General features: G+C 55.2%; 4 protein-coding genes across 4 annotated transcripts; 3 read left to right on the top strand and 1 right to left on the bottom strand.

Moving 5' to 3' along the window:
* Positions 1-124: 124 nt before the first annotated feature.
* On the top strand, positions 125-4702 carry UMAG_06337 (wee1 kinase; the record flags this gene model as incomplete). Its single annotated transcript, XM_011390020.1, has 1 exon — positions 125-4702. The coding sequence occupies one exon, from the start codon at positions 125-127 to the stop codon at positions 4700-4702; it is 4578 nt and encodes a 1525-aa protein (XP_011388322.1).
* A 2280-nt stretch (positions 4703-6982) lies between these two features.
* On the top strand, positions 6983-8134 carry UMAG_06336 (uncharacterized protein; the record flags this gene model as incomplete). Its single annotated transcript, XM_011390019.1, has 1 exon — positions 6983-8134. One exon carries the CDS (start codon positions 6983-6985, stop codon positions 8132-8134), a length of 1152 nt encoding a protein of 383 aa, XP_011388321.1.
* Positions 8135-9213: 1079 nt separating this feature from the next.
* On the bottom strand, positions 9214-11061 carry UMAG_06335 (uncharacterized protein; the record flags this gene model as incomplete). Its single annotated transcript, XM_011390018.1, has 1 exon — positions 9214-11061. The coding sequence occupies one exon, from the start codon at positions 11059-11061 to the stop codon at positions 9214-9216; it is 1848 nt and encodes a 615-aa protein (XP_011388320.1).
* A 3746-nt stretch (positions 11062-14807) lies between these two features.
* On the top strand, positions 14808-18123 carry UMAG_06334 (uncharacterized protein; the record flags this gene model as incomplete). Its single annotated transcript, XM_011390017.1, has 2 exons — positions 14808-14949; positions 15062-18123. 2 exons carry the CDS (start codon positions 14808-14810, stop codon positions 18121-18123), a joined length of 3204 nt encoding a protein of 1067 aa, XP_011388319.1.
* Positions 18124-18515: the final 392 nt, after the last annotated feature.

Here is an 18515-nt window from a genome sequence, read left to right as displayed (position 1 = left end):
GTTTTCTGGTCTGTCTCGATGCTCTGAATCCTCTCGCGCGTCTTCCTATCCCTTTACGCTTTACGCTTCACCCCCGTTCAGCACGGGCCTCAACCGTGGTCTGAGCGCGTCTCCATAACACACAATGCATCAGAACGACGACGCCTTTATCTCACCCGACAAACCCTCTCGTCCCATTCACACCATCGATATGCACCTTGAGTCTCAAGCCGCCATGACGCCTCCTCCTAACTTTGGCGCACATGCCTACCACAACTCGCCCTTTACTTCGTGGATGCACCAGCTTCCTCCGGCGCCCGCAACCCAATTACGGCCCCAGTCCGTCTCGATACCCCGCTCTCATGCCTTTTCTTCGCTTGCACCACTCTCCAGACCCTCTCCCACGCAAGAGTCTCCACCCATCAACATGCATGCACAACACCACGACCAGCCCATGTCCTTTGACACCATAAAGAGGACCATACCTCTGCAAAACCTCCCGCCGTTTGCCAGCTCGCCAGAATCCACTGCTGCACTCAACTTGCACGCCGCAGACCACGGCCTCTGGCATCATCGCGGCGTCAGTAACGGCTCCGGTTCCGACGTCAGCTCCGCATCCGCCAACGCTGGCACCGAGCTCAACGCCGTCGCCGGCCCTTCCTCTCAACCAATGCTCCGCGCAGCCTCGCGCCAAGCTTACGATGCTGCCAACGCCTCGCCTCCTCCTCGCTCCCTCTTTGGCTCCTCCGATTCGCATCGCAGGCTCCAAGACGTCGAGATGGACATTGACTCGCACTCGGACCAAGACGATATCGACGCTCATCCTCCTGCTTCGCCCTCCCCCCTCTGCGAACAGCCCGACCTCTTGGATCCAAGCTCCGCATTCCACCTCGACCTCGGCGAGCCCATGCTTCAGCCGGGCACGCGTCCCACCCATCGACTCACCCGCAACCCCTCTTCATCGCGCAGCACCCACACCTTGGTCAGCGCATCTCAACGCACTCGTCCACCACGCTCTCGTGTGCCTTCTTCCAGCAACGCTTCTTTGCCCCAGCTCACCACTCCGGCCCGCCAACGCTCCACAACCAGCACTAACACGCATCTCGACAATACCGTCTACACCTCCTCGTTCCATGGCTTGCACTCGTTGCCCTCTACCCAGCCGCGCATCACCCATCGCGCTCGAGCCTCTTCCTCCGCCGCTTTGCATCGCCCTCTCACCGAGTTTCTCACTCCTCGCAGCGCCAGCGCTTCTGCCGGCCTCGGCGACAAACTTCCTGGTGTGGCCAACCTCTTTGAATTCGCCACTCAGCCACGTCCTATCATCCGATCTGCCGACCATGACTCTGAATTTACCCCGCTGCGCGACCACAAGCGAAGGCCCGCCAACCTCTCCATGAGCTCCTTCCCAACCGCCAAGCTCTTTGAGGACGAGATCGAAGCAGCTGCCAAATCATCCGCCCGGCCTGCGGCTGGCGTTGTCCAATCCGATCACTCACCACCGCATTCCCTCGATCTCATCTCGACGCCAGCACGCTGTAAGAACGCCTCTGCGCACGCATCCAATGCCACCGCGCCGCTATCCTATCGTGAAACACCTCAGCACGCAACGCCGCACCGCTTCTTCTTTGGCTCTCACCATCCAAGCACATCAGCTGATGACAGTGGAGTTGCGTTTGCCGACGGTGACCACAGCGTCAAGAGCACCAGGAAGAGGATCGGTTCGCTCTTGGGCTCATCCGCAAAGGACTCATACATGCAAACTTCCACTTTCACCAACAACATGCTCGAGGATCTCCCTTCGCCTTCGCAGGATGCCCTCCGCCGTCACGAGACCAGCTTCCATCGCGACTCGCCCGCTCCAAGACCATCCAGTCGAGCCATTCTTCACCCATTTGGCCCAAAGGAGCGCTCATCCTTGATGCATGAGACTCGCTTCTGCAACTCGAGCGACCATGGCTCTGCCAACTCATCTCCAGATCTGATTCCGCGCAACCGCAACCGCAACCGCTCCCGGACCAGCACCAACACCAGCGCTGCCAGCGCTGCCAGCCCTGCGAGACGAGTGCGCGAACGCAGAACCACCTCCGAATACATGGATCCCGCAAGCCAGTACCTCACTCCGCAGAACTTCAAGAGCGTCAAGCCATTGGCGGCGGCCTTCATGTCAACCGGCCTCGTTTCCAAGCGTAACCGGGTGCGCGAGAATTCCGAGGGCGCCGATGGTGCATCCGAGGCCTTTCCGCTTCCACCGAAAGCTCCCAACTTTGGCCAGGCGCTTGGCCTGCGTGAAGTTGTTGCTGCCGCCTCTGCCCATGCCTCTGCCAACGCAGATCGCGCCAGCAATGCTATGCCTGACACTCCCGTCAAGAAGGCCACCGCCACCCCGCTCGTCCCATTTCCCAAGTTCCATGCTTCGCTTCGAGGCCAGGCTGGTGCCAGTTCGTCTGCGATCGGACCATCTCCGTTGGGTTCGCAATCATCCGCCGTGGAACCGCGCTTGGCCAGCATCAGTCCAGGCTCTCCGGTGCTGTCGGATCAAGTCCACAGCCCTACTTTCAAGTTTATCAATCTCGGCACCGCTCCGAATGCGGGCACACCCGCTGTACTGTCCGCACGACCTGGCTCCGCCTTTGAAACCCGTTCTTGGAGCCGCCCGTTTCCACATCCAGATCCGCCCACTCTTGTCACGGACGACGTCACTGAGGACGAAGGCAACCTCTCCGACGTGGTGCACAGCCCCAGCATTCAATCTGGCCGCGTTCGCGATGTACAGAGACTCCAGAAGGGCAAGCGCACCATCCACACGCCCGCCTCGAGTGCCGCGCCCGCGCCAGCACGCAAGATGCTGTCCGTCGACGTCGGCAAGGCTGCTGGTGCTCCCAGGGCTCTCCGTGTGCGTTCTGCCGGCCTCGGCAAACGAGCTTTGAGTCAGAACGCAAGCTTTGTGCGCGATGCAAGGGGCGGCACCGAGTCGAGCCACGACGGTGGCAACGACGGTTGCGACGACGCACCGCCGCCTGCTACACCAATTACATCGACGGCGTCGCTGCTGCCTCGCGAGACAGATGTGGAGCCCATGACACCGAGGCGCAACCTCCTATGGTACGAGGCAGCGCAGATCTTGACGTCGCCCTCGCCCTCTTCGAGACGCAAATTGCGTGCACATCGTCTCGAGCTCTTGCAAACGCGCCGCAAGTCACGACTCTCGGAGGAGACATCGAGCTGCCAAGAGACGCCGCACAAGTCAGCCGCCGGATCTTCGTTCGGTGCGAACAGCCACGCGTCGGCGATCGACTTGCGCACTAAAGAGCCAGAACATGGCCATTTGGAGACCGCCTTTGTCGTCGAGGAGACCATCGGACATGGCGAATTCAGCGAAGTGCTCAAGGCCGTTTCGAGATCCAACGGATACGCGTACGCAGTTAAGCGCATGAAGAAGGCCTACCTGGGCGCCAGAGACCGGCTGCGAAGGCTCGAGGAGGTCGATGTGCTTCGCACACTGTCGACATCGGGCAAGCCTCATGCCAATATCGTGTCACTCTTTGACGCATGGGAGGAGCAAGGTCACCTTCATCTGCAGCTCGAGCTGTGTCCCCTTGGCTCGCTTGCCTTCTTCCTGGAGGAGTACGGGCAGCAGGTGGGTGCACTCGACGAACCGCGGCTGTGGAAGATCCTTGCCGAGCTTTCGAGCGGAGTCGCCTACATTCACAGCCACAACATTCTGCATCTCGATCTGAAACCAGCCAACGTGCTCATCACCGAGCACGGCACACTCAAGATCGGAGACTTTGGCATGGCGACACGCTGGCCGTTGGTGGATGCCGAGACAACGCTGCGCGGAGCCAGTCTGAACGACGAGTCGGATGCGTATGCGTTGGACCAGGTGGCAGAGCCATGGCCGAGTCAGCGTGGACTTGAAAGGGAGGGCGACCGCGTCTACTTGGCGCCCGAGGTCATCTTCCACGGACAGTATGGCAAAGCGGCGGACGTGTTCAGCTTGGGGCTTATCCTGCTTGAGGCAGCGGGCAACGTGGAACTTCCGGACAATGGCGAGCCATGGCAGAAGCTGCGTCGCGATGATCTGTCCGACGTGGATCTCAGTGCACTCAGTGGACCGCTGGTCCGCATGCTCGAGAGGCTGCTGTGTTCTGAGCCTGAGCAACGCGCTACGATCGACGAGGTGGTTGGTATGCCGACCATGGCGTGCGTGCGCTCCATCATGTCGCGCGGATTGTCAGCGTCAGAGATGGACCAGCTGCCCGAATTTACCGATTCGCTGTCCACATCGGGATCGTTGGCGGTGATGGCTGACAGCTCATCGATGCGCTCGATGCCGACGAGCGAGCTGTCGAGCCGCACGCTGGGACTGAGCGATTCGGACACGGGCTCGAGCGCCGCCGAGCTGTCCGAAGGTGACTCGTCGATGGGCCTGTGCGGCTTGTCTTCGTGCATGTCGGCTCGAACGTCGATTTCGACGTCGATGAGCTCCTTCTCGTCGCATCAGGCGGTGATTCGAGTGCGTGGCGCGCTGATCCAAGAGCCCGAGGAAGACTTTATGCGTGAAGTGATGGGCGCCGACCCGATCGAGCAGAGGTATGTGGGCAGCAAAGGTGCGTTTACCCGATGCGCTGCAGAGCGTCCGGCGCTGGCAGCTGTGCAGCCTTTGCAGGAGAGCTCAGCCATGCTGAGTGGTAGCTACTCGATGGATCTGGATGGTTAACACGCACGTGATTAACAGAGAAGAATAGAGATGAAAGGTATTGTACTGTTCCGTTAGTGACGTTTTTTTAGGCAATCTACTCAATCAGCAACGTGAATTGTGAAGCTGATCAAGCGTGATGATATGTCCTTGTCGATGGAGCCGAAAAGCATGCTACAGACCAGGGCGAGGTGTGCATCGGCGATTGAACGAGGGCGTGGGGTGAGCCACGAGCCACGAGCGACGAGCGGTGAGCTGTGTGCGCGTGCAGAAGCGTGAGGTGGAGCGTGGAGCCGTGAGCAGAATCAAGAATCACGAATCACGAATCGTGAATGGGCTGGTGTTAAGTTGCAGCCCCGCCCATCAGCAGGTTCACGAGGCTCGAGGCGAAATTTGTGAGGATCAAGCGTGAACCGGCGGCGCTCCCAAAGTACATTTACGCATGGTTGGATTCGGTGACGGGTGGTTTCTTTGGCGGTACCTGCCCGCTGCTGCGAATCCTAGTCAGAGTGAGCAGTGACCGTGGCAGCATAAGTTCAGACCAGAGGACGATCGGGTCGATTCAGCGGTGGCGGGTTTGGATGCTCGTAATCTCGGATTGCAATTCGTGATTGGGGGTGAGACCAGGCTCGTGGATTGCAGTGTCCATCGTCCTACGTCTCGGCCCGTTTGATCGAAAGCTGCACTCGTGACTCTTTCAACACCTCAGAGGGTCACCGTTCATGCTGGCTTTTCAATTCGAGACACGGATTCCCGGCGCACAAAAGGGCTGAGGGCACGACGATCACGGATGGGTTCCTGATTTCGAGGGCGGACTGGCCTCACGACTCTTACTCTGTGACTGTTCCGGCTACGCTGATACGTAAAGTATGATATCAAACGTCAAAAAGCAGCGTTCGAATTAGCCGAGAAACGGCTCCTTTTATTGTAAAATGGGAAGCAAATTTTGTGGATTTTCTTGTGTTTTTTGTTGTTGTTGTTGGATAAACCACACTCGGCTGGGTTTACGCATACGCGACTTGAACCAGCTTCAGCTCTCTGAAGCGGTTGGATGAAAACCCAGAGGACAGAGGCGATCCTCAACCAACCTCGTCCCTCTTCTGGCTTTGGTCAGCCTTGCATTTTAGGGCAGTCAGGCTCCGATTTCAAGCCACCCACAAGTCAATTGGCGAGCCGGTTCCTCTGGTCTCGATCAGCATGCTTGTTTTTCTCAGCTCAAGTCAGAGAGACGGCCGAGTCATAAGAAAGATGTCATCGAGGTCACTGCCTCTCATAATTAGCCAGAAGAGAGCTGGAAACGCGATAAAGACGAGCGGATGGCTAGCGAGCATGAGAGGCATAGGATAAATCACGAATATTTAAATCAAACTTGTGTGCCTATGAAGACGAAGCTTGCTTGTCTCAAGTAAATTATTCGTGATTGACGCTCAATGTTTTATTTTTTTATTTTTTGGGTGTTCAGCGTCAAATTTACGCAAATCGAGCCAAAACACACCATCGTTGCCGAAACACCATTCGTGATTCACAGATTCACAGATTCACGATTCACGATTCACGATTCCCACGAATCCGCAAACCGCAAACCGCAATCGCACAGGCTCTGCCACACATCGTAGGCGCGGACAGGAGGGGAGCGTCGTGCTCTGCTGACCGCGATGGTCTCTGTCGCTCCGCCCAATGGCTCGGTCGTAGACTCGTGACTGAGTCTGCCGTTGTGTGCATGGTGTTGCCGTGTGGTGACCCACAAGTTCAAAGACTCGGCATCGGCTGCCTGGCTTGAACCCTGATCCTGCCTGCTCGTGTCACGCCGCTATGCAAGTCTGCGCTTTACCTAGTGCGGCGTGCCTTACCACGTACAGTGTCACACGTTATGCTCGTCTTTGTGTCTGATTGTGCCGCTTGTGCCGCTTGTTGTGTGTGCTCCTGCACCATCGTTTAGTTTGATTTTGGTCGATCCGCAAACGGACCCTATCGTGCATTTGTGCTCCTTCTTGGCCGTTGTCTTGTGATCTCGCTCTGCATCTTTCCTTCCATCCGCACACCGTCTTCCTCCAACTCTTCTGTCCTTGTTCCTCCACCTGTTTGAGCTCTGAACTCTTCGCTTACACCTCAGCTTGATCCTTGGTCCCGTTCCTCCGACTCTGGAATCTAGTGGAACCTAGTTCTCCAGCCCTCGGCTTCAAGCTCGGCTTCAAGCTCGCCAACACGCCAAGAGGTCGCTCGCACTCGCACGCTCATCTATCGGCTGCAAGCGAACAACGTTCAGTCTACTCTGTCCCTCGGACTTGTTGAACCCTCAAAATGCGCAACCTTGCCATGTCGCTCAAGTCGCGCGCGGTCTCTGACCCGCTCACGCTCAATGGCCTTCCGATCGGCTTCATCCCAGACGTCGGCTCGGACGGAGGCAATGTACAGACCATGGTGGGTATCAACGGCCTTCTCGCGGGTCGTGGTCAATCGTATGCGTACGGTTTCTACGATCAGACGCAGTATGGCACTATTTACAATGGAGCCAAGCTGCTGGCGCATGCAGCCGACATCTACGCATCGGGCGCGATCCTGGAGGCATCGATCATGCCCGTCGGGTCGTGGGGTGGCTACACACAGGTGGACAACTCACAGGCGCAGGCGGTGTGCAAGGTGATGAAGAGGTTCACCGATGCAGGCGTCGAGGTTCGCTTGAGATTTGCGCACGAAGTCAACTACTACGTCACCACGGGCGAGTACGCCCCTGGAAACGATATGGGCGTCTCGGCGTTCAAGACGGCGTGGGCGCAGGTGAGCACTGCGTGCAAGTCGATCGCCCCCGCTGTCAAGATGTGGTACTGTCCAAATGCTGCCAACTTGACAGTGTACGAGCAGTACCTGCCGGACAACTTTAACCAGACCGTCCAGATGATCGGCGTCGACTTCTATCCGCCCTCGAACGAGCTAGCTACCGCTTCCAACTACATCCAGACGGTCAAGCCGTTCCATGACAAGTACTCGTCCAGCAGCGTACCGTTTGTGATCGCCGAAGCTGGAACGCACGCGCAAGATGCTACGATTCAGGACCGTATTGCGTGGCTGCGCGTACTTGCTTCTGACAGGGTCAAGACGTCGCTCCCAAATCTGGAGAGCATCACCTGGTATAATGCGCTGCGCAAGACGGACGTGCTGTCCAACGGCGTCGGTGGCGACTTCCGAATCCTCGACCCGAACAATGCCACCTTCCCGAACCAGTACGCACAAGACCTCTTCCCGCTCGTCCTCAACGCTCAAGCGTCCATCTCGGCTCTATCCGTCGCTACCGCTGCTACGGCTACCGCCACGTCTGTCGCGGCTACTAGCCTGCCTCCCTCGTTGAGATCGGGTTCCTCCTCCTCAGCCTCACCGCGTCGTCACATGCCCTCCATCCCTGCACTCGCCCTAACAGCCCTGCTCGCCTTAAACGCCTTGAACGCCTTCTATTAGCTCTATCTTGCAACTCCACGTGAATCCCTAACCGTATCACTGGTCAAGCTCATCTTTCGCTTCTCCTCTCGCTCTACTCTATATTCGCTTACCCTTGACGCTCTTTGGTTCTTGGTGCTTTGTACTCTACACTCGCTATGCTTTGCTTGTCCTATATGACCTGCTTGTTCTGCTTGCCCTGTCTGCAACAACTCGGCGTGGCTGTGCACAGACCTTTCCGGGTCGCTCACGCATGCGACCGTGCTTGGAAAACGATGCTGCCGATCGACTCTGGCTCTCACGACTCGTCACGGAGAATCACGAACGACATGGCGATTCAGCACGCACACGGTCTCTCGCAAGTGGTCGCACGCTCGACGGGCACCTTGAGGGAGAGGCACGAGAGAGCGGGCGGAGGCTGTAGGGAGCTTGTGTGCGATGGTCTGGTTGGATGGATGCGCGTGTGGGCGACACACGATGCAGCGCTGTTGGCTCGCGCTCTCGGCTGCTGCAGCGAACTCGCAGGATTCACAACCTTCACAACCACTACGGACCGCTTCGTGGCTGAGCAAACGAATCTGCAGGCGCGAGCAATCAGGTCGTGCAACCGTGCTTGCTCGCCAGCTTTCGCTCGCCTGTCGTCGCCACCTGCTGTTCTCACGCTCCCGTCCAGTCCCCTTGCTTGGTATGCGCTTAGTCATGACTTGCGGCCTCGCACACCCTGCGCTCCGCCCACATACGACGCTCGCCCGACCACCCCCTACGGCCACCCCTGCGAGCTCGCGAGCGACTCGCTCGAGTACAGCAATCAAACCACGAGTGTTCCGTTCTTCACCGTTTTGTCTCAGTCCTTAGGGCGAGGTCATGACTCGCTCGAGTACAGCAATCAAACCACGAGTGTTCCGTTCTACATCGTTTCGTCTCAGTCCTTTTCTTTCGGGCGAGGTAGTGGAGCGTGCAGTCCAGGCTCAGCGACGGCAATCGTGAATGACGACAAATCTTGCACACACACGCCCGCCAACAAAGATAAATAAAAGTCCATGCATTTCAATCGTCATTGACAAAAGCAAAATACCACAACCAACCCAGTCACGAGTCGTTCACCAGGGCACCTTGGTCAGCCCCAACTTGGCCATGGGGTTACCGAGACTAGGCAGGGGCATCAAGTATCCGGAACGCCTCGCCTTCTCCACATGCTCCTGCGAGACCGTCGACAGTTGCTGAATATCTTCTTGGCCGTAGAAAAAGATGAGCGTTGCTCTACCCAGCAGCTCACTCGGAAGCTCGACCGCTACACGGAAAATAGTCGAAAGCGCCAACGAGATAATGAGCGTCAGCGCCCAGATTCCAGCCAGGTTGGAAGCGGCTTTCGACGTGACAGAGTCGTCAGCCGTCATGGGAAAGATCTTGGGCATGATGGACCAAAGCACAATTGCGTGGACAGCCACAATAGCGGCACCAATCTGCTGACCCATCATGGAAAAGGGTGCCAGCGAAAGCGTACGTTGCGAGAAACGCGAAAGCTCGATAAATACAAGCAAGAGCATCGAGCAAATCACGTCGGTAAACTTGATGACAGAGTAAATATTGGCTCCGTTACGGTTCGTAGGTCTTATCACCTGCAGATGACTCAAACCGTCGTTGATGGGGTCGCGAATCTGAGGTACCAACAGGAACAAGAGAAACACAACCACGCAGACGCCCTGCACGCTCCAGCTAGCCATACGGTTCTTACGCAATCGAGCAAACTGACCCGACACATCCAGCTCGGCCACCAACAATCCGAGCAGAGCGGGAGCAAGGTAGGAAAGCGTGCACCAATTGAGTAGTCCCATGACCAACAGGAATGCCACACGTGTGTCGCGCTGCAGGATACTGACGATCATGGTTAAACCATAGAGGTAGTAGCTGTTCTGGAAGAACCAGGGCAAGTAGAAAATGGGTCCGGCCTCGTTGCGCAGCTCGGTGGGTCGATCCTCCGAGGTGAACAAGTTGGTCGCTGTAATGATCCACTGAGATGCATTGGCGAAGCACCATCCCGGTCGCTGGCCAATCAGTGTTTCGAAATTCGGATTCTGACGGTAGAGACCCGTTGCCTGGCAGATACCGTACTGAACACCCGTGACAAAGAGAACGGGAAGCAGGAAGCGGAAAGGACGCGAAATCATGGCCATTCCGTACAGCTTGAAGTCGGGCTTGTTGATTTCGTTGCGCGGATTCTTAGTGGTGAGGACCGCCGGAGGAGCAGCTTTTTCGTCCAAAGTCTTGGTCGGAGCCGCCGCTTTCGCAGCTCTAGCAGCCCTAGCTTTGGCGGCCGCCTCTTCAAAGCTCGAGATGGCATCTTTTCGGCTGACCAACCACGGGAGCGTAAGAGCACGGCCTTGAAGTGCCAGGAAGAGAGTGAGGGCAAAGTTGGATCCAAAGGGGTAGAGTATGCTCGCACCCACCGACCACGTCTGTCTGTGGTTGCCAATCACCGTCGAAGTGAGCACAAAAATGGCAGCGAAAAAGCGCAGTCCATCAATGTACCTCAATCGGCCATACTTCATCTTGCTCACGATCTCGCGGCTCATCGCTACCGGCATGTCACCGAGCTCGGCCCCCAACGAGTTGGTGTCCTTGAGCCGACTCCGTCTATTGGACGCTCTGTGCGAATCGTTGTCAGAGGCAGCATAGTCGGTTGGTGCGATCGGAGAGTTGAGCAATGTGTCTTGAGGAGAATTGGCTCCTTTGCGAGAGTCGTCGTAGGGCAGCGTGGTATACGAGCTGAGACGACCGGAAGTACGTACATAGCTCATGGAGCGAAGGTAGGCCATGTCATCTTCGTTGCCGTACGCCACGAGTGGCGGAGTCTCAACACCATGGGGAAACTCGGTCGCACTCGAAGAGGGGCTCTTCTCTGCAAATTCAGAATGCCTTCGCCAGGCCGAAGGGGTCGGTTTGGACATTGTTGAGAAGTGGCGCTGCTTGGAAGAGATGGAGCAGAGCAAAGACCACGATGTAGATGCTTGGAAGAGGGTGACAAAGGAATGAACGATGAGGGGTTGGGAACGACAGATCAGAGGGGAGTATGGCCAGGATCGTCTCGTAGCTCAATGAAAAGGAGAGAAAAAATCGTAAACGCAGGAACGGCAGCAACAGGAACGGCGCTAACAGGAACGGCAGCGACCTGGGGCTCAGCTTTCAAGACAGGACAAAGGCGGTCTCTGTGCGAGTAGGTTTAGTGATGAGAGACGATGCAAGGTAACGTATGATTAGACACCTTTGAGCTTGCAGATTTCACACGAGCCGATATGAGAGGAGCGCAAACGACCTTTCGAGACGGACAAGCGGCCAAAAAACGGCTCTGATACGAACAACGCAAAGATCCATCAAAAGACTCTGCCATTCTGAGTAGCAGCAGCTGTCAGCCAAGCTCGCGGTCCAACGTGATGAGAGGGCCCTATTTTAACCGATAAAAGCGGCGCTGGCCTGCTCTGCAAAAGTCCATGATCGAGGGGCACTAAACGTCTTGGCTTGAGCATGTAAAGATGGTCTTCCTGGGTCACACTCGCACTGTATTGCTACCAGGCCGAGGCAAACACCTGCTAGTCGAAATCGAACAACCCTGAAAACAAGAGACGATCGGTGGGACGAGAATCACGAATTAGAGCGTGGGCCACGCTGACCCAACGCTCGATAGCCGGTGCAAAGAGCCGATGTCCAGCTGCGCATTGGTAAACCCGTTCAATTTTTATTATTATTATTTCTCTTTCTCTGCTGTTTTCAATTTAAAAGATAAATTCCGACCATGTGCCTATCCTGTAGTCGTCGCTCGCTCGCTCACTCACTCTTCGGTAGCCCCGCCATGAGCTTCATATGGCTCATCAAAAGTTCGCTCGCGAGGGGTGACGCTGGTCCTGCCTGCCAATCACGTAGTCGCTTTAGTCCATTATTAATAAAACATCGAATGCTGCACTTATCAAACGCACTAAGTTATGGCGTTCACCTCGAAATCATTCTGAAGGTGATCTTGATGCTGATTGGATCCGGTTTCTGCAGCGTTACTCTGACAGCTTGCGCGATGTACCTTCGAGCAGAAAGTCCTTGTCATTGAAGGTCAGAGTATACTCTGGTAATTGAAGCATGTCGGATTGTTGACGGCAGTGTGGTACATCAAGCTTGCGTCCGGCGGGAATGAGCGTGTATGGTAAGGCCGCAACGGGACTGCGTACTATTTGGCACCCCGCGAGCCGAAGCTTCCATATACCTGCGTGGTCTCCGAGAGAACGAAGAGCTCGACTGAACGACCGTTGCGTGCCGTGGTGACTCCCAGAAAGAATCGCGTACCAGTCGTGAGTAGAGTGCGAGCGTATGGCTTTGCAAAAGAGGCGTTGTTCGACATAAACATTTCCACTCGACTCACTTTGACTTTAGCTGACAGGCCAAGGTTAAATCGACGCGACATCGAAGGGCGTGACGTACCACATGCGCCGTTTGCCCTGCTGATTGCTAGGCCGCGCATTTCCGACGATCTCTACCCCTCGAATTTTTACATTTCTTTTTAGCTTTTGCAATTTGTTCCTTCTCTGCTTTTGTGCGGTGGTGGTTGTTCAGAGCCTGTGTGCGAGCTAGGCCAGAAGTCGCGTGAACGTCCGGTTTCTCTGCACGTCGAGCATATGCGTTCAATCGTAAAACGCTGTGAATCATCGATCGCTCTTGTCCACAAGAAAGTGTTCGGCAAGCTTTCTCGAAAGAGAGAGGAGAAAAAGAACCTGAAGTGCTTGCTTATCACACGATAACAAAAGAGGGGGCATCAACTCATGATGGGTTAGGAGAGGTGTCCGCTTCCCCTCTGCATCCTAGAACCGTAAGATTTCACAGATGTAAAGTGTTTGGAAATGTCGCTGTGCAGTCTTCGCTAGCTATCACACTCACGACTGTCTTGGATCGCAGATCTTTTTTTTTTTTTTTTTTTTTTTTTTTTTGCTGATCAAACAGGGCACAAGGTGGTATGACGATAGATGCAATCGCTGAGTTTGAAACCCACCCCATGCCTACACTCGTGACTGCGACCCCAAAACCTGCAGCGTAGCAAACAAAGCGGGAATTGAAATGTTCGCACGATATCTGCAGCAGTGGGACGCAGTAAATGGCACCCTCGAAATCCTAAATCCTGGTGATGACTAGCGCAGCGATAAGCTTCTCAAAGCTTCCACGCCCATACAGTATACCAGGGCGTCGAATATCGACGAAACATGCGATCATAACAGCAGATCTCAGGCCAGGCGGCTGCTGAGCTTGGCCCACTCGCTTGACTACAGACAATCGTGAACAAGGAATGGAACCATGAAAACCCGAAGCGATAGTCAAGCGACAATCGAGCAGAGGCTGTTGGGTGTGCTGAATCGCTAAAGTCGTAGGCACTCGTGACTGGATGGCCAACGTATTCATACTGTATGCTTAACTTGCCTTGATCGCATCCGATGCACGGTGGATTCACCTTCATTTCATGCTTACCAGCGGCGGTGATCCGCGCGGTAAAAAATATGTAAAATAAAAAATCACCGAGAAAGATTCGTGATTCACAAGTCAAGAAATGAAAAAAAAAATTTGGTTGGAAGCTTTGGTAGGCGCTCTTCTCTGGCCATCCATTCGCGATTCGATCCTCAAAGACTCACAAACTGAACCGACGACTACGCTGTTCAGAAAAGCTTGCGTCAACTTACGCCGGTCATGACCAATTTCGGCGTTCTGAACCCTCAAATTTACAGGATGGAAACCTGGTTTCACAGCTTAACGGCTCTCCTGCTTCTCGTTTTCCTTGCCACTTGCTTGGTCGGCTAGGATGTGGTTACAGATGGGCCACAGCATCAGCTGGACAAGCTGATCGTTGCAGGAACCCTGTGTCACCGCGGTCACAAGTGCTGCGTGGTTGCCCCCATGGCCATAACCCTGAAGTCCGATTTCCATCGACCACGCTCTCTGCTTCGTCGTTTGACCAACTTGCGAACCACAGGGTCTCTCTACATGATAGCGTGAAACTTTGTCTTTCCGCTGTCTTTCAGCCGCTGGTTCCCTGCGCTTCCTATCCTCGAAAGCCGATCCTACGGCGCTTGAATGTTGCTTTGTTCGCAATATACAGTAGGCGGCTAAACAGTCAGAACAAAGCGTTCGTGGTTGCCTCGCGTCGGGCACCCTGTCTTGTCCCAGATCCCAGCGTCCAGCTAACTGGGTTAAGCCAAAACTTTTCCTTCTTCGTTTCGATTGTCGATTCCGGATCCTTACAATTGCGAACAGCCTCACGGCCTCGGCCAAATGTTGGCGATGTCATGTAAACCATACAGGAACACGACCCTCTGGTAGCGGCACACCTCCCCGCCGTGATCAGCGTGCATTTGTGTGTGTATTCGCTGACAAACAGCGTTTCGAGTCGTCTATCCGTTTGTGTAACTCTAGCTGCTCCTCCTTCCATATCTGCATCGAGACCACCTCATCCCTATACATCGTTTACTCCCTTCACCCACCTTGTCTTTACCACGAACCCAACTTCCTTCACCACCTTCATCAGACTGCGTACGCCAAATCTCTGAAGTTCGCGATCGACGCTAGCCGTCTGAACCATCTTTCGTCGCGATATCTTCCTAAGCGCTCTCTCGTTCAATCGTCGAGCACCCAGCTCTACTGCGACACCTGGTCACACCACTCGCACACCATGTCACCGCCTGTAAGGCATCAACCAAAGCGAAGGAGCGAAAGCTCCAGCGACCGCCCCCGCTCGTCGTCGAGCGAAAATGACGGCGAGATCCAACTGGCTGGCCGCATGACATACAACCAATTTCCCATCTATGCGAATCGTAAGCATCCCGATCGCACAAGGGTGTTTTCCTGTCTAACAAGAAGAATTTCAGTGCTAACCACGTTGATGTGACCCGTTCTTTCCATCCTTATACTTTTGCTTTTGGACAGGTGCGAGTACATCGACTCCGAATGACGAGCTGTCGGCCTTAGCCTACACCCCCGGAACTCACTCGCCTGACCTTTACGATCGAACTGCTGTCGCAACTCCCAATGAAGAAAAGACAGCCAGCATAGCCGAGTTCAAGGCTGCCAAGGACTCAGCTGGTGCCGTCGGCAGCGGTGTAATCAACGACGAAAAGAAGCCGCGAGCAGACCAACCCGCCAAGACGGCAGCCAACGGATACCTCGACTATGCTGATGGTCTGCGTGGCATTGCCATGATCATGGTGTTCAACGGCCATTTCGTCGACAACACGTTTGTACAGACGCATCCTGGAACCATTCAGAATGGTACTCCGGTCGGTCTGCTTCGAAGTCCCATCGGTTTGGTCCTCTTCTACATGCTTTCGGGTCGTCTCAACGCCACCTCGTACTTTCGCAACAAGGCTCTTGGCCGTCCTATCATCTGGTCCGTAGTTCCTGAGGCCATGGTCCGTCGCGCTCTGCGTCTTCTCATCGTTGGTGCTGTCTGGCTAGTGATTCAGAAGGTCGAGTGCGGCACACACGCCTTTGATCAGACCGTGATTGCAGAAGGCTGGTTGCAGAGCGGCAACCTCGGCTATCCACAATGGTGCAACGTCAACTTCAACAACCCATCCCCCTTCCCACGAGACTGGCAGATCTCGACCAGTCTTGGCGACATTGTGGTTGGTCTCCTTCGCCTTGGTACTAATCGTGACTATCTACAGCAGCTGCTCAATACGTCGATGCTTTGGTCGATTGTGCCGCAGTTATGGGGTATGCTTTCGGTGCTCATGCTGCTGCCAATCGTCATGCACCTTGCGCCCTCGCGCCGCTTCGTCTTGTACGCGCTGTTGCTCATCTTTGAGGGATACACGTACAATCAGAACATCCCTTTCACCGTCGGTGCCATCGCCGCCGATCTCAAGGCATCCGGATACATTAAAAAGTTCAACCAGAAATCGCGCATCGCATTCCTGCTCACCGAGCTGGCGCTAGCCGCGTTTTTCGTTGCCGCTTTTTGCTACAACCCCATCTTTATCAAAATCGACTCTGGTCTGCAACAAATCACGGTTCGAGATGGCGTCTTGGGCTACAACATCACCGAGTTTACCGCTGGTCGCATGCCAAGCTACCTCATCATGGCAGGTGTGCTGTACTTCTGGCTCGAGATGAGTGTGGTGCTCCAATGGCTGATTGGCAACTGGGCTTTTAAGGCGCTGGGTCGTGTTGCTCTCGGATTCTACGTCTGCCAGATGTCGATCATCTACGGTATCATGCCTTACCTCGTGATCCACTTCCGTGACCGCGGCTACTCGTTCTGGAGCAACATGTGGAGCACCTGGCTCATCACCTTTTTTTCGGCGTACGTGGTAGCCTGGATCATTTCGCATACGCTCGATAAGTGGGCCATGATCTTCAGTGACTGGTTCGCAAAGACCATCATTCGCGAGGATACGATTGCGACACTCAAGGTATCTGCCGTGAACACGATGCGGGCCGTGATTTTTGGCCCTCCTGCCATTGTCAAGGCCACTCCTGGATGGCTCAAGCACAAATGGAGCAAGACCAAGCACTTCTTCTGGGTCATGTTCCACTGGAGGACCATGGTGGACTCGCCTGCACCACCTTCGCATCCCATGGAGGTCGGATTGCAGATGAACCAGCTGCACTCTACGCTGTTTGACGCTGATATCTCTGATGACGAGCAAGCGGTGAGGACGAGATGGATGCTGAGGGCGCTCTCGTTCATGGCGCCGGTGCAAGTGTTGATCATCCTTGGTCTGGGTTTCATCTGGATGTGGTTGAACCCCTGGTCGAGCTACATTCTGGAGGGTTTTGCCGACTTTTCGACCGTTTGGCGAGTGCTGTGGGCCCTTGCGCTGCCTTACTGTATTATTACGACGCTTGGATTTGCCACGCCCGATGTTACGAGAACCACCGAGGAGCTCAAGAAGAAGCCCGTCGTGCGCGAGCACATTCACCGTCTCTTTATCGTCAGTGTCACACGAGGCTCCAATCCCGAGACAACGCGACGAGCGCACTTGCACCTTAAGAAGCTCGAAAAGTACCACCCTGCAGTGCGTGCCATTGTGCTTACCGACGAGCCTTATCATTACCCGGATCTGGACAATGTCATGACACCCAAGGCGTACAAGTCGCCACAAGGCAAGGCCAAGCACAAGGCCAAGGCGCTCGACTACTTCCGATCTTCGATGGGTCTTACGCCATACGACTGGGTGCTGCACATGGACGAGGAGTCCACCATGGATGCTGAGAGTCTGCGTGGATGCTTTGACTTCATTCGTTACAATTCCGCCCACATTGGCCAAGGCATCATCATTTACAATGGAAAGCGCGAGACGTACTGGAGGAACTGGTTCTTTGCCGTTGCCGACTGCATCCGTGTCGGTGACGAATTGGCCAGGTTCTCACTGCAGGGCAACATCATCAAACGTCCCGTCTTTGGTGTCCACGGCTCTTTTCTTATGATCAACGGCGATGTCGAGAACAAGGTGACTTGGGACTTTGGTTCTTTGGCCGAAGACTTTGAGTTTTCGCAGGCGGCTTGGGCCAAGGGATTCACGCTTGGTCGAATCCACGGTGTGGTGCGCGAGCAGTCGCCTGAAGGCTGGGCCGATTTCATCAAGCAACGTCGTCGATGGTACATGGGCATCCGTGGTATCGACGGACTCTTCTTCCTACCTCAGATGGCCATCAAGCTATGGACGGCGGGTATCTTCTGTCTGGTGGCCACTCTCATCAATATACCTTTTTCACTGTTGCTCGAGTGGTCGGGTCCTACACCGAGATGGTTGTACGTCATCTCGTGTTTCTGCTTTGGTAACTTTTACTGGCTGTACTATTCGGGGCTGTTTTTCTCGGAGCTGGACTATGGATACAAATGGTACCAAGCTTGGCAAATTCCCGTGCACACCATTGCGTTGCTCATTTTGCAGCCCATCATGGCGTTTGTAGAAGGTATGGCGGTGGTATACGCCATGTCGACCGAGGATGGCGAGGTTGGATTCCAGGTTATCAAGAAGTAAACGGGCACAGTGCGGGGTTGCGAAGAGCAATATGCAAAGCTACGAAGCGTGGATCTGGTAGAGATTGGACCAGGGGTGTGCACGGTGTATTCACGATTAATGTTGGTGTTCTCTGACCGGACAATGCAATTGTTTTCACCGATTCGATGCGTCGGGGCGTCTATAGGAGGCAGCGGCTGTGTGCGAGCTGTGAGCTGTAAGTGACGGGCCGTTGTGAACTGTGGGCTGGGAGCTGAGCTGGGAGCTGTGCGATTCAAGAGTGACGGGGGCGTCTGTTACGGGCGCGGGCGTCGTAGCATGGCAAGGTGGCACAGGTGGGGAGTGAACCACAGGGGTTTGCCACACGCAGGTCGTGGGTGCAGAGCACACACTTTATAGGACAGCACTTTCCT

Source organism: Mycosarcoma maydis, chromosome 4 (genome assembly GCF_000328475.2).
Source record: "Mycosarcoma maydis chromosome 4, whole genome shotgun sequence".
NCBI lineage: Eukaryota > Fungi > Basidiomycota > Ustilaginomycetes > Ustilaginales > Mycosarcoma > Mycosarcoma maydis.
This window is presented reverse-complemented; position numbering and strand designations above follow the sequence as displayed.